This window comes from Sceloporus undulatus, chromosome 3 (assembly GCF_019175285.1).
Source record: "Sceloporus undulatus isolate JIND9_A2432 ecotype Alabama chromosome 3, SceUnd_v1.1, whole genome shotgun sequence".
Taxonomy (NCBI): domain Eukaryota; kingdom Metazoa; phylum Chordata; class Lepidosauria; order Squamata; family Phrynosomatidae; genus Sceloporus; species Sceloporus undulatus.
This window is the reverse complement of record NC_056524.1, coordinates 77,573,823-77,588,439: the sequence shown is the minus strand read 5'-3', so window position 1 is coordinate 77,588,439 and position 14,617 is coordinate 77,573,823. Positions and strand designations below refer to the sequence as shown.

The 14,617-nt window shown below is 40.0% G+C and overlaps 1 protein-coding gene across 1 annotated transcript in view; it reads right to left on the bottom strand.

Moving 5' to 3' along the window:
• Window positions 1–14,617, bottom strand: part of CFAP47 (cilia and flagella associated protein 47) — a 350,299-nt gene that overhangs the window by 238,409 nt on the left and 97,273 nt on the right. The window contains exons 31-33 of the mRNA XM_042458393.1: window positions 6,154–6,247; window positions 4,882–5,001; window positions 1,437–1,632 (exon numbers count right to left, since the gene is read on the bottom strand). Coding sequence (XP_042314327.1) covers window positions 1,437–1,632; window positions 4,882–5,001; window positions 6,154–6,247 — 410 coding nt within the window. The remainder of the gene's footprint in view (window positions 1–1,436; window positions 1,633–4,881; window positions 5,002–6,153; window positions 6,248–14,617) is intronic.

The following is a 14,617-nucleotide window of genomic DNA, read 5'->3' as shown; positions in this document are numbered from 1 at the left end:
TTAGCATTTTGCCAGGTCACTTTGAAGGTATGCTGTTTAAATGATGCATGCATCCTAAGAGGCTGGAAGCCACGCCAAAGCCAAAACTCCCGTCCTAAGGACTGGAGCACAGCTTTGGCGCCCCTTCTGACCTCTTAAGATGTGTGTGTCATTTAAACAGCATACCTCCAAAGTAACCCGAAGCAGCTTTATTTTGGCCTGTCTGTTCGGGGCCTTAGTCTTGAGACTCAAGCAGACTACAGGTCTGGGTAGTGTTTAACTGTGAAGTGAGGTGAGGTGAAAGAGGACATATACCACCCAAGCCTAGGAATGGAAGACAATAATCTCACTAGACCCTTAGTTTCTAGTGAGAGTTCAAACCCATTTTTTTCTAGGACCTACTCGTTTGTCTTTTTAGCAGACCACAATATCTGTAAAATTCGAGTATCTGTAGAAGTACCACAGAAAGATAATGTTAAGGAGCGTCATTGCATCTGCTGTAATTTAAAAAACTGAAGCTGTTAATTAAAAAGGGGTATTTCAAAAGTTTCAAATACTAGCCATAATCATTCTGAAAATTTACTATATTTGAATCACAAACTCTGTGCTAATTCTGAATCAGATATATCAATGCTATATTATTTGCTTATGTATTAATTTCATGCCAGAAGAATATTTAACACATTATTTTAAATGTTAATACTCTTCTAACTCAGACTATTTTAATCTAACTACTAAAGGATCAAATTCAGCATTGCAGTCACAATCAGTTCCACAGGAAGAATTGCACTGGCATTCATAGCTTTTACATTTTCAGTGGTGTAATAAAATACTGTAACTAAAATCTGAATAGTACATGGTACTTTTACAAAGGTGAATAAGTCATGCAATTGACTTTAAAGAGCTCTTTTCAAAGGGTGCCTTGGTTCTTTGAGAAGTTGAAAACCCTATTTTAGCAAAAGCCATTTGCTTCCCGCAGAAATGTCTAAACTATTCAATTTATAGTTGACATTAAAAATGCTTTTCTTCTGCAGGAAATATGAAAAAATTATAGGGAAGCCATCCATTATATCTTCATACAGTGGTCCTTTCTCTTACGCAGGGGATCCGTTCTGGAACCCCCCCCCCCATGTATGTTTGAGCCCCATTAGAAGTAATGGGGCTTGTGCCCACAGTGGCGCACGTGCATCATGGGTGCACACACCTTTACTCCTTCCAGTGCAGCTTTCAGAATATGCTGAAAGCCACGTATAATGCGCCCACGTATGATGCGGCTGCACTGTATTTCAATATCTGAGCAAATTAAATTGTGTTATGACTAACTCTAAACTTATTATAAAACTGTCTTAGAAGATCAACAGGACAATTGCAAGTGAAAAAAACTTTACAGTAAATCTTTTCCATGCACTGTTTGTAAGAAGAACCCTGTCTAACAAATTTGTTGATTTTTCCCCCACCTTTTTTGCACTCTTTCCACACAACTTTTCGCATCTTCTCAAAATGTCTGTTCATCCAAGCAAGTAGAATTCTTTCAGATGAAGAATATATATTACTAGACAAAGGATCCGAAGTAATTTTGGGAACATTTTCTATGTCTTCTGAATTTCTGTGGCTGTTGTTCTCAAGAGAAGAGACACGTTGGAGAACTAAAATCTGAAAGACATTGTTTCTTCTATAAAACGAACATTTAAAAATGTAACAGCCCAAATAAGGGGAGGTTTAACTAGAATCATAGTGAATTCAATAGTGGTTGTTCCCTAGACTCCTTAAAAAAGGTAAAGGTAGTCCCTTGACATGAATGTCTAGTCATAACCAACAGTAGGGGGTGGTGCTCATCTCCATTACTATGCCAAAGAGCCAGCATTGTCTGAAGATAACTCAGATGGTTATGTGGCCAGCATGACTGCACCAAACGTTGTTACCTTCCCACCAAAGTGAAACCTATTTATCTACTTGCATTTGTATGCTTTTGAACTGCTAGGTTGGCAGAAGCTGGGACTAGTGACAGCAACTCACCCCATCATGTAGAACTCAGGCCTTGAACTGCCAACCTTCTGATCTTTCGATCATCATAATTGGTGTCTTAACCACTAAGCCACCGCAACTTAATTCAAATTAACTTCAAATTAATTAATTTACTTCAAATTAATTGCCAGTTCTTCTAATGTAAGAAGATCAATATTTTCCTCCCATTACCAATGTGTGACTCATAAGGACCCTATGCATTTCTATTAGTACTAAGTAACGAGGAGGTGGGTGTGTATTTTCAAACCATCATATATTATTTCTTCTCTCCATTGGGCTTTATACAGGTTGAGGGTTTCTAGCATTTGAAACATTCTAACCTAGAAGTAAGAAAAGTATGCCCCAAGGGTCCCCATCAACTCCCGAGACTTTTTTTGTGAGCCCTCAAGAGTCCCCATGCCTATCTGCAATACTGGGTATCAGAAAACTGCCCTAAAATGGCCAGTAGTGTTTCCAAAAGTGGCGCCCCTGCTCGTGGTGTCACTTGGTGTGGGGGCCGGGCCTTCCTGGGCTCAGCCTTTCTCCTTGCAATAGCAAGAAGCAAGTCTGAACATCCATGCACATCTCCCGCTCCTCCTTGCCATGGCCCAGGTTGCCTCTGAAGAGAATGGGGCCATGGTAAAGAGCAAGGCCAACCGCATGCACCCCCTTGCATATCAGAGAATGAGGCCACAGAAGGACACCCTTCTGGTGTGTCACCTGGTGCACAACACACACCCTGCACATCCCTAGTGGCACCACTGATTTCCAAAAGCCTCTAAGAGGTTCTTTGGACAGTTTTACTGCACTGAGAGCCCTTTGCAACTCTTTGCCAATAATAATAATAATAATAATAATAATAATAATAATACAAAATTTTATTTCTTTCCCACCTCTCCTCAAGGTTTGAGGCAAACAACAGCATATTAAAATACAAAACATAATTAAAAACACATAAACCCATAGTTAAAATACAGTACAGTAGTGCCTCGGGTTACGAAATTAATTCGTTCCGCCGCGGCGTTCGTAACCCGATTTTTTTCGTAACCCGAAAAAGCCATAGGCGCTAGCGCTGGAAAGCCGCGTTTCGTGCGAAAAAGCGCCGAAAAGCACCAAAAATTTTTTTCGTAAGCCGAAAAAAAAAACGTAACCCGGAACAGTTTTTTCCTATGGGATTTTTTCGTATCCCGGAAATTTCGTAAGGCGGTGCTTTCGTATCCCGGGGTACCACTGTACTATAAAAACCATTAAAATGCACTCAGTAAAGTTGTTTTTGTGTACCTCCAAGTCATTTTTTACTTATGGCAACCCTAATGCAAATCGATCATGGGGTTTTCTTTGTAAGATTTTTCAGAAGGGGTCTTCTTCTGAGGCTGTGAGAGTGTGACTTGCCTAAGGTCATCCAGTGGATTTCCATGGTTGAAAACCCTGGTGACCAGAGTCACAGTCACTATCTGAGTGAAACCACTGCATGGTACTGGTTCCCACATATACAAATTGAAAATTGATGATTTAAAATTGACCAAGTAGGCCTGCCAAAAGAGATATGTCTTTAATGCTGTTTTAAATGCAGTCAGCATTTTCAGCTGTCATATCTTCTCCCTGTCACATTTTCTCTGGCAGCACATTCCACAATCTGGGGGAAGCAGACAAAAAGATTCTCTGTTGCCAGTCTAGTCCTGGCCTGCTGGAGCAAACATTTCCCAGAGGACCTTCTTTTTCTATAGGATGGTGCAGAACATTTATGGACATTTAATAAAAAGGTGAAAGGTCTAGAAACCATGTCCTATGAGGAACGACTTAAGGAGCTGGGGATGTTTAGCCTGAAGAAGAGAAGGTTAAGAGGTGATATGATAGCCCTGTTTAAATATTTGAAGGGATATCATATTGAGGAGGGAGCAAGCTTGTTTTCTGCTGCTCCAGAGACTTGGACCCGGAGCAATGGATGCAAGCTGCAGGAAAAGAGATTCCACCTCAACATTAGGAGGAGCTTCCTGACAGTAAGGGCTGTCCGACAGTGGAACACACTCCCTCGGAGTGTAATGGAGTCTCCTTCCTTGGAGGTCTTTAAACAGAGGCTAGATGGCCATCTATCGGAGATGATTTGATTTGGATTCCTGCATGGCAGGGGGTTGGACTAGATGGCCCTTGCAGTCTCTTCCAATTCCATTATTCTATGATTCTATGATTCTTTCTTAGTTAAAATGCAATGCCTCGTCACTCTTTTGCCTTCCCTAGAATTTTGATGAACTCCCTGAAAGCCTCCAACTGTCCTCCTGTTAATTATGTCAAGATCTAGACACTTGTTCCACACTGCAAGCAGTCTGACATCTTGAAGAGTAGACAGGCCACGAGAAGAAAGAGATTCCCCATAGCAGAAGGCTAAAATAATCTCAGTTGCCCACTGTTCTTAGGGGCTTACATTCAAAATACTGGAAATATGTAGAGATGCATGTTTGGAGCCAATGTTTTGATATTAGCAAAGTTATTGATTCACAATATGTCAGGCATTGAACCTGCCTTCAAGCTAGGATCTGAAACAACAATTTGAAGCCAACTGGCTACCTGTCATTCATCAATACCTCTGAATACAGCAGTATTAGAATTGTTGTATCTCCTCAAAAGGCTCCCTCATGAAAGACTTAGCAGTTGGGATGCCTCAGGGTTTCTGAACCATGAAGAAATATGTTAATGTATGATACTGACTGCTGACACATGGGAAACAAAAGGAGACAAGCAGTTCTGAATGATGGTTTCCTCTGTACATATGGAAGTCCAAACTACAGTGCAAGCTTTCTTCTATGGTTAGCATAAAATATGGCTTCCCCTTATGCCTGAAGCCAGCAAAGCAAAGCAAAGCAAAGCAAAGCAAATACAACAAAGACATATTCATCTTACCTTATATATCTGAAGTAGCACATCTGTCCATGCCCGCTTGCTCATGGCCTCAAATAGATAGTCATCCAAAATATACATATAATTGTCATCGGGATCATATTTCTGAACCTTCAGATCAAGCTGAAACATTTGTGATTTATATTTTAATTTCATAATAATGTGTACTGTATTGTAGTAAAACTCTAGCTACTAACATAATACTCAATGAACAATAGGTTAATTCAGAAAATCCTATGCACAAACTTTTATATGCACAATCTGCTGCAATTCAATCAACACTGAGTGGTCTATTAGTAAGTTCTCATCTAGGAACTGGCTAGTCTTTGCTGTGTCTCCAACCAGACCATCCTGTGCAATCTTGTTCATTATATCTGATTATTATTATTATTATTATTAATCAAAAAGTATGAGACATTAAATCATGATGATCATTTATAAAGAACTCACAAGCAAGATAAGAAACTGTGGCATGTATAGCACATTTGATCCCACCCCACCCCAAATGACCAGGCAAATTGGACAACCAAGATTAGTATATAGTCAGGAATCACCAGAAGAACACATAGAGTTAGTACAGCTTCTGAAGTTGAGTCATCCTATAAATAAAAAAGGCTGTGTGTAATCTATCCTAAACAAACTTAATTGGGAGTAAGCTCCACTGAACCCAGGAGCCTACTTCTCAGCACACATTATATTTCTAAGAATCTTCATATTTAAGGATGTTTGAATGATAATGGATGAAAAATTTAATTTGTTCTCCCTCTGTCCATACCCTACACCTGATTCACTATACCTCAGACTTGGCAATGTATATGCTTTGGCATTTTCTTTTGACAATATTGTGACATAACCCTGATCTTTTAACATATCTCCATAGCTTTTTCTTGTAAAGTAGTGAAGTAGGGGGAGGGATGGGATAGGAAATCTTACAGGCACCTTTGCATTCACTTAATAGGGCCTTACATATATTTTTATTTACTTGATATATTATTTTGTAACACTGATTTAGCATTTTGCCACTGCTTTCACAGTAATCAGGTTGTTTTCTGCTTTGTTGGTGGTCATTATTTTAATAATGTACCTAATAGCAGGCAGTATTAATAATGACCTGCTGCCAATGTTTAGCTTCCCACTGCAATTTACAAACACCTCTAGTAAAGCTGCTGAAGTTGAGCCATCCCATAAACAAAAAGGCTAATGGTTTCAGTGTCCCTGGTGTCCTGATATAATCCTTATGAAAAGGCATAAATAAAAATAAAGTTAAAAAATTACCTTCACCATAATCTGTAACTGTGTCCATTTCTTATAATCTTCAAAGTCAAGAAGAAACTCTGGCAAAATGTGAGAAAGGGATGCACCTTGCCCTCTAAAATAAGAATAGAAACCATAAAAATAAAGAAGAAATTATAAATGAAATCCTGGAAAGGAATGGTCCTTTCTCTCACTCTGTACTGAGGTGCTGTATTCATAATTGGCTTTTTCTGTGATAGTACATTTTAAATACACGGTATGACAATCTTCAAATGAAATACCTTAATAGTGGTATTGATAGCTGTCTGAAATCCTTAGATAATTACCAATGTAAAAGCATACATGACTGGTTCGTATTCACAATCATGTATGTATGTATTTGCAAGTTAGATAGTCCCCCAATCCCCACTTACTGGGCAGCAGCTGCTGTGGGGCCTGTTCCCCTCTTGACTGGGAAGCAGCTGACTAATGTTCCCATCCACTCCACCAGAAGCTGTCTCTGGTATGGGGAGGAACTTAAACAGCTACCATGCTTCTACTAGTCACACCAGGGATTGCTCATAGTGAAGGGGGAGGGTAGCAAGCCCTCCCAACCTATGTCAGAAGGGTCCTTGGAGCACCCAGCAACAAAGAAAGTTCAGAGTCCAACTGTAGCTCAAAATAAGCACCCCTTTAATCTCTGTACGGGGTGACAGCTGCCTACATGGCAATTCCAAGACTGTCACACCCAATTGTCTTTCTTCAAACCTTTTATACATTCAAAAATACATAGTTTTAGCAACATCCTTTCTTCAAGTTACCTTTCTTAATAATTTCCAGAACTAGTTCATTGACTAATTCCTGCCTTCCTGCCTTCCTGGCAAGTTTCGACAGTTCTGGTTAATCCTTCACAATCCCATTGTTCCTCTTTATCAGATTGCTTGGCCATGCTATGCTGTAAACTGCCCAACTGTCCTTTAGATTTTTTAGATATTTGTTCCTCTCAATAGGAAGGGATCAGAACATCAGTTTCTGCTTCCTGATCAACAGGGAAAGAGAGCCTCCTCACTCACAGCTCCTGCTGCCCAGTAAGTGGAGGATTGGGGAACTTGCAAAATTGTGAATTCCAGCTATTTTCTTTTTCCTGTCTTCTCAGATAATCAAAAGAGGCACTGTTCCCTAACAGAGGCTATGAAAAGGTTGATACACTGGCAATGCAACTCAAAACCCTGAAAGATTTGGTTGGCTCTTCCCTCATGCTAGTTAGGCACTAAATGAAAACCGTATGAGAAACAGAATTGTGTACATTTTTACTCAAAAGTAAGCCTTACTAACTTCAGTAGAACTTACTCTCAAGTAACTGATTACGGTATATGATTGCAGATCTACAGTCTGACCATTAAAACAACAAACATTCTGCCTATTTCTGTGTCTATTTTCTTTTTTAAAAAAAATCTATCTATACTTTTGTGTGTGCAAGTATTATATGTCTGTTTTTCAATAATTCTCATTTGAGCTGCCTTGAGTGTCTCAGTGATGTTGTTTGTAAATAAAAGGGAAGAAAGGATAAAAAAGGAAGAAACAGAGCTTTGCAAAAGTGTTTAGTGCGCACACGCGTGCACACACACACACACCTTTCATTTTTATTATGTTATAATCTGGAATGTAACATTTCATTATGTTAAAACCTGGAACTGAAATGGATTTGACTGCCATCATTACCATTTGATGGAAACAATGTTGTGAAGGAGTAAAAAAATTTTATTGTGGCACAAGAGTGAAGTAAACAAAAACAAATGAGCACTTGTTGCTAGCATAGGTATTTACCATTTTTTTTTTTTTTTTTGGCAACATGCTGTCTCAAAAAGTAGCACAGATTGTTAAATGAAGTTCACCTGTATGCAGTATCAGTGGCACATATTTCAGATTGAAAATATCAGTTTCTGGAAAGTCCCAGAGTTTGATGGAAAGTATATCAAAACAAACAGCATCATGAAGGCCAAGAAGCTATCAAAACAAGTACAAGATAAAGTTGTGCAAAAATCCCAATCAGGGTTGGATTATTTTTAAAAATCCCAAAATATGAACATCCCTGATTATGATAAAATGGAAATAATACAGCTCAACCACAGTTCTGGTTAGAAAAAAAAACTATTGCCAATGAGGAAAGAAGGTTTTCTTTCAGAGAACCAGAAGCCAGTGCTAACACTGAAGGAGCTGGGTAGATCCACAGCTGAGACAATGCAACAATTGTCACCCGTGAGACAATTATCACCCAGACACTTAATGAAGTTGGGCCTTATAAAAGAGTAGTGAGAAGAAAGCCATTGCTGAAAGAGACCTATATCAAAGTCCATTTAAAGTTTGCAAAGGAGTATTTGGGGCCATAGCACACATATGGACAAAGGTTTGCTGGTCTAATGAGATCATAACTGAATCTTTAGCTTTGTCACAAAAAGCTATGTATAGTTCTGTATAACTATGTATAGTTCTCATTGTCCTGAGAACATCATCCTCATGGTGAAGTATGGTAGTGCCAGTAACATGATGTGGGGATGCTTTTCCTCAGCAGGGAGTGGGAAACTGGTCACAACTGAAACCAAGATGAATGGAGCTAAATAAAGGGCAATTCTAGGGGAAACCCTGTTTCTGTTTGCAAAGAACCTTGGTCTCAGATGGTGGTTCTCCTTCCAGTAGGACATTGACCCTAAACATACAGCAAAAGATGTATGGCTGAAAAACAAGAACATGGGTGTCTTAAACTTGTCCAATCAAAGCCCAGACATTAATGTGATTGTGAATCTGTGGCAAAATATAGATGCTGTTTATCAATAGTCTCCATCGAGCCTGACAGAACCGAAGTAATTCTGTCAAGACGCATGTGCAAAAATTGCAGGATCCAGATGTGTAAAGTAGACAGAGACAGAAGACCCATAGCTGTAACTGCTGCCAAAGGTGTTTCTATCAAGTCAGTAGGGTGAATATTTATGCAACTAACAAGCACCAGTTTATAAATAATTATATTATTTCTGCAACTCAGCTCAAAATTTACTTATATGGGGTAAAAAAGTAGTCTTTCATGTACCTGGTTACCTTCAGCAAAGTTATGGTGCTACTTACCTAGTCCAGGCTAAATCTAAACTAATGCAATAGCCTAGTCCAGTATAAATGTAGTCAAGATTACAGCCATAAACAGATAAACAACACGTTTTCAGTGTGTGGGACAGGTTTTGTGGCTGCTTTGTTTTTTGATGATGTATTTGCAAACTGGGGTAAGAACTACAGTAATAGATTTTATTGCAGAAAAATGGGTCAAAATCTGTTTTTAGAATTAGTTATTCCCTTTCCATCTGTTCAATGAACTCAGAGACTACTATTCATTAAACTAATCTCATGACAAATTTAAGAAATCGCAATAGCTTTTAATATATTTTATTAGCTGTAGTAAGACGTTACTCATTTTGCGCATGCAGACTTCTTTGTTTAACAAAGCAGATACATTATTCTTCCAAAAGGAATTGCTTAAATGTCCTATTCCTCTGTCTTACCCAGTCAGCAATCACATTCAAAATTAAACATCCTTATCAGCAGTTCCAGTCAGGGTCATTTTGCAATTTAGTTCATGGCCAGTGGGATTTATATTTGAGTGAAACTTGAGGTAATGAGCCAATTTTATTAACTATATTGGGCAATTTCTATAGCAAACCAACTTTAATGTGAGCCATAGTGGCCTATGTTTAATGCTAGAAGTTTAACATACTGCCTTCATGGTAAAATAGTTCTTCCATATTTAGGATCAGAACAACACAATACAAATCATACATAACCACAGAAAGCAATGAATTCATAGACAAAAATAATGCTGCACATATCACTGTTACTCGCAATTAAATACACCATGGTGTTGTAATCTGCCTGCAGCATTATTATGTTACAAATATCTGATAAAAATACTGGTATGAAAGTTTTGCAGTCTTTTTAATAACAGCTGCCATTGCTAGAAAATATGTCTTGTGTGGATGTATCTTGAAATATGGTAATACAGTGGATCCTTGTTATACGCTGGGGTTTGGTTCCAAGATCCCCTGTGTATAACAAAATCCATGTATGCTCAAGTCCCATTAAATATAATGACATAGCACAATGGTGTCCCTGATAAAAAACTGAAAATCAAGGTAAATTTATACTTTTTTGATACATTTTCAAACCGTGTATGCTTGAATCTGTGTATAAAAAATCCGTGTATAAGAAGGGCCGACTGTATTTTACTGTCGATTGATAACAGGTCAAATTCCCCACCCACTTTGTGCTTTGGTTATCTCTTGTCCTTGAGGTCTCCTACCTACTGCTCTGTGGCTAGTCTCAACATTAGTTTCAACATTAGTAGTTTTTTACCTCAACATCATCATGGACTCACTCACACAATCCTTATTTTTCACAATCCATCCTTCAATCTAAGCCATAGTAGAGTTCCCTTCCACTCCCCCCTTCCCTTTATCAACTCAAGAAGCTTTGAGATGAACCCTTTTTCCCTTACAAGCAGTTGAGTAAGTCAGGCAAGTAACTTCATTTCGTCAAAGTCCTCTCTGCTTCTGGGCCTCCTTCTCTAAAGTTTCCCTTTCATGATTTTCTAGTCATGACCCACTGTGATAAAGAGGGACTCTCCTCTAGCAGGAAGGGGAGCCTCTGATGCTTATGTGGTGGGGGGCGGGGGGCAGGAGAAGCCTATATATACCTCTGGATCAGCACTCACCCCTACTGGTACTTCCTTTAGCCTAACTCTCCTCTCCGTTCCTACCTGTTGCAAAGACTTGACACCCAAATGAGGGAGCCAGCTTTTCCCTACCCCTTGGAAGGCTACTTCCCTTTAGAAGTTCCCAGTGGAAATCTCAGGGGAATCAGTGAAGGACAGCTCTTGGAATGGAGGAACAGTCCTTCATCAGCCCTTGTTCTGTCTGCCTTGCCTTGAGGTGTCTTCTCATGGTCCCTCTCTCCATTTTCTCTGATCACCTCCTCCCTACTTGGCTGCTCTTCCTCTTCATCCTGTTTCTTATCCATCTCTTCCTGTATCATCTCTTTGAGTCTGTCCCTCTCTCTGGACTTCTCAGCAGCCACTTGTCCCACCTTTCTTCTTCACTGCCTCTTCACTGCCTCTTTTCCTTGCCTTCCCAATGTCCTCCATTTCCTACCTGTTGTCACTTGCTCTCATTCCAGTTCTCTTTTTCCTGCCCTTTTTCCTCCAATCTCTCTTTATCTGTATCTTCTGGCTTCCCAGTTCTTTCCTCTTGCTTCTTTTTAAACTTTCTACTCCCCTCTAGCTCCACTCCCATTCCATTACCCTGCCAGACTTCCTCCTCAGCAGGCTGGGGAGGCAAGGAATGGCTGTGTGCTTCACAGCTGTGTTTATTTGCCTCTTGGAGTTTCAGAATGGGAACCACTTTCAAATGAGCAGGTTGGGTTGGTGGATACCCCTTTTGGCACTCACCTTTTAGATGAAAGAACATGCATAGGAACCAAGACAATAATTAAACTAACATTAAGTAAAGCCCCCACTTCCACAATGTTTTTGGAGGCAACCATAAACATGGTTACAAAGTCAGAGCAATTACTATTTGCTCACGTGTGTTTGCCTGATCACATAAAGACTCTTAACATTACCAAAAGCAGCAGCTGCAGAAGTGCTGTACTGGCATACAAGTGGTCCAATCATACAACTGCAGACCTAGAAAGATTATAGCTCTTGTGCCAGCACAGAAGTGATTTTCAGTAGGTTTACTAAGGCTATCATACTTGAATTGGTCTGAAGGCTAGGGGAAAATAAAATGTAAATTGATTTCGGAGGTAGTTATGTTACTCTGCCTCCGTGTAAAAGGAAAGGGAAAAGGAGTCTTATGGCACTGTTAAAACTAACTCATTTATTTCAGCATAAGCTTTTGTGGACTACAGCTGTGAATAAACAGGCTTTAACTGACAAAAGCTTATGCTGAAATAAATTGGTTTAACTTAAAACAAGAGTGGAGAAAGTTGCCCATGGGCAGCATGTAGCCTTTTCAAGGCCATTTGTGCTCCCAGAGCCTTTAGCATCCCACCCAAAATATTTGTCCAAAACTAAACCCAGTGCCATGTGGGGGGTATGGGTGGCAATTTCACCATACTTCATCCCCCTCCTGGACTGTTTTAGGCCTGGAGGAGGCAGTTTTCCTAACAGGAAGGGACAACAGATTTGCCTTCTGATCAGTTTCTGTTGGGAAAAGGTCCTTCCTGCCCTAAAACTGCATAAGGCACCTCTCAAAATGTGGTGAAACCCAATATGTAGGGTGCAAAACATTTTAAATATATATATATTTATTTGTAGGATGGAGGCAGAGAGTGGGCAACTCCTAAGGGTTGCTGGGGAACTAAAGTGACCTTTGACAGTTGCCCACCCTTGACCTAAGGTTCCAGAAGATGATTATTTCCTTTCCTTTTTATGTCAACATTATATCAGTTCAGTAATGCATCAGCACTGTTTCCCAATCTGTATTTCACATTCAGGATTAATCTCTCTAGAGACGAACACAGGGAAAATACTAATTCATGGTTTTTTTAAAAAACAACAACACATGGCACTGTCACCATCAGACACCTATTATTATTATTATTATTATTATTATTGATATCCTACTTTTCCCTAAGGAATCAAGGCAGGTTACAAAAACAAAAATATGAGCTCAAATCAGGATATCTCTATATTTGGTACTGATTACCTACTATCTGTGCCACAAACTGAAAGAAGAACAACAGGGAAGCCGAACAAGAACACTGATCCCTTAACCAAATCTCAGAAAGCCACTCTGCTATAAAAATTCCCATATGTGCTACATCCCCTCATTCTGGGCAACCCATAGTTGACTGAAGGAAGCCATCAGATTACCGTACCCCTTTGTGGTTTGGGTCACCTGCTGGTTAGTCCTAGGAAATTTGCTAACAATCTGTCAGAGAGCTAGTTTTATGCTTGTGGTTCTTTCCTTTAAATCTATGTTTTTTTTTCATTCTAGTGTAATATTCTTCCACATTATTTCTGCAAGGAAAACAGTGGAATCAGCCCTATTCATCTAGCATTATCATTCACTATTCTCATATTAAAATCCTGATAAAAATGGGTAAATACTGCAGTAAAATACAATAGTGCTAAATGACAACTCCCCACTCCTGTGTAATCCAGTATCATCAGTAGTCTATCAAATTGCCAACATGGGACTGGGGGTGGGGGTGGGGGTGGGGGGGAGAGAGCAACAAGAATTCATGTAGTTCACAGCTATGTAGTTGTTTTCTAGCACCTTACTGATAAAGTATATGGACATTGTAGACAATAATTACTTAATAGTATGTTGTTATGTGCCTTCAAGTCATTTCTGAGTTATGGCAACCCTGATAAACTTATCACAGGGTTTCTTGGCAATATTTGTTCAGAGGAGGTTTAGCCTTGATCTGAGGGTGAGAGACTGTGGACCCTATCACATGGGGTTAAAAGTGCAGTTTACCTTTCCCAAATTTAGAATTAATTCGGGAGGTAGCCAGTTCCTATCACACCTAAATCACAGCCAAATCTCCACCTGGGTCCATCCCAGGTGCAGCCAGGATTGTCTAAGCTCCTTCTGTGGCCATTTTTAGAAGTCAGACACTTTCATTTTCAAAAAGGTGCTGTGGAAGCAGCTTAGACGACCCTGGCTGCATCTGGGATAGACGAAGCCAGCGATCCGGCAGCAATTTAGGTGTGATAGAAACCGGCTCCGGTCCAAAACAGGCAGGCCAAATAGAGCTGCTTCCGGCCACTTCGGGGACATGATGTTTATACAACACATGCCACCAAAGCAGCCAGAAGCCACTGTAAGACTGGCTAAGGTGGCCCAAAGCTGCCATCAAAAGGAGAAAATTAAACCCACTTGTGGGGTGGCCCATTCAGGACTGCAGTGGTGGCCAGATTCAGGAGCAAGCAGTCCTGTCCCATGCTGATCGGGGCTGGAGAATCCAGAGCCCGCTCCTTCTGGGCCGTCTGCTTCAGACCTCAGTTAGGGAGATCAGGGACCTGAAACTACAGGGGCTAGGAGATGTCTCATACTCAGAGTTGCCATGCGTTGAGGTCTACTTGAAGGCAGCTAACAGCAAAATAATACGCTTTAAAAAAAAGAAACACATTCACTGTATATATAGTCATGTATAAGTCTAGAAATTTTAGTCAAATACTGACCCCAAAAACCTAGGTCGACTTATCCACAGGTCAGTGTAAACACTATACTCTAACTCTCATTTAAAAGGGAACCATCCCCTGGTGAAAGGCAAGAGTGCAATCTGTCCTGAGAGCACTGACCTCCCTCCGCTCTCTCTTCCAGCCAGTATTTAGTGTGAGCCAAAACCTTTATGCCTGCCAGAATTTTGTAGGTTCTTTTGCATTGTTTTCCTTTGCTTTATTATTTAGATCCTTTGTTGCATGTCCCTAAGTTTTATCCTCGACTTATCCAAAAGT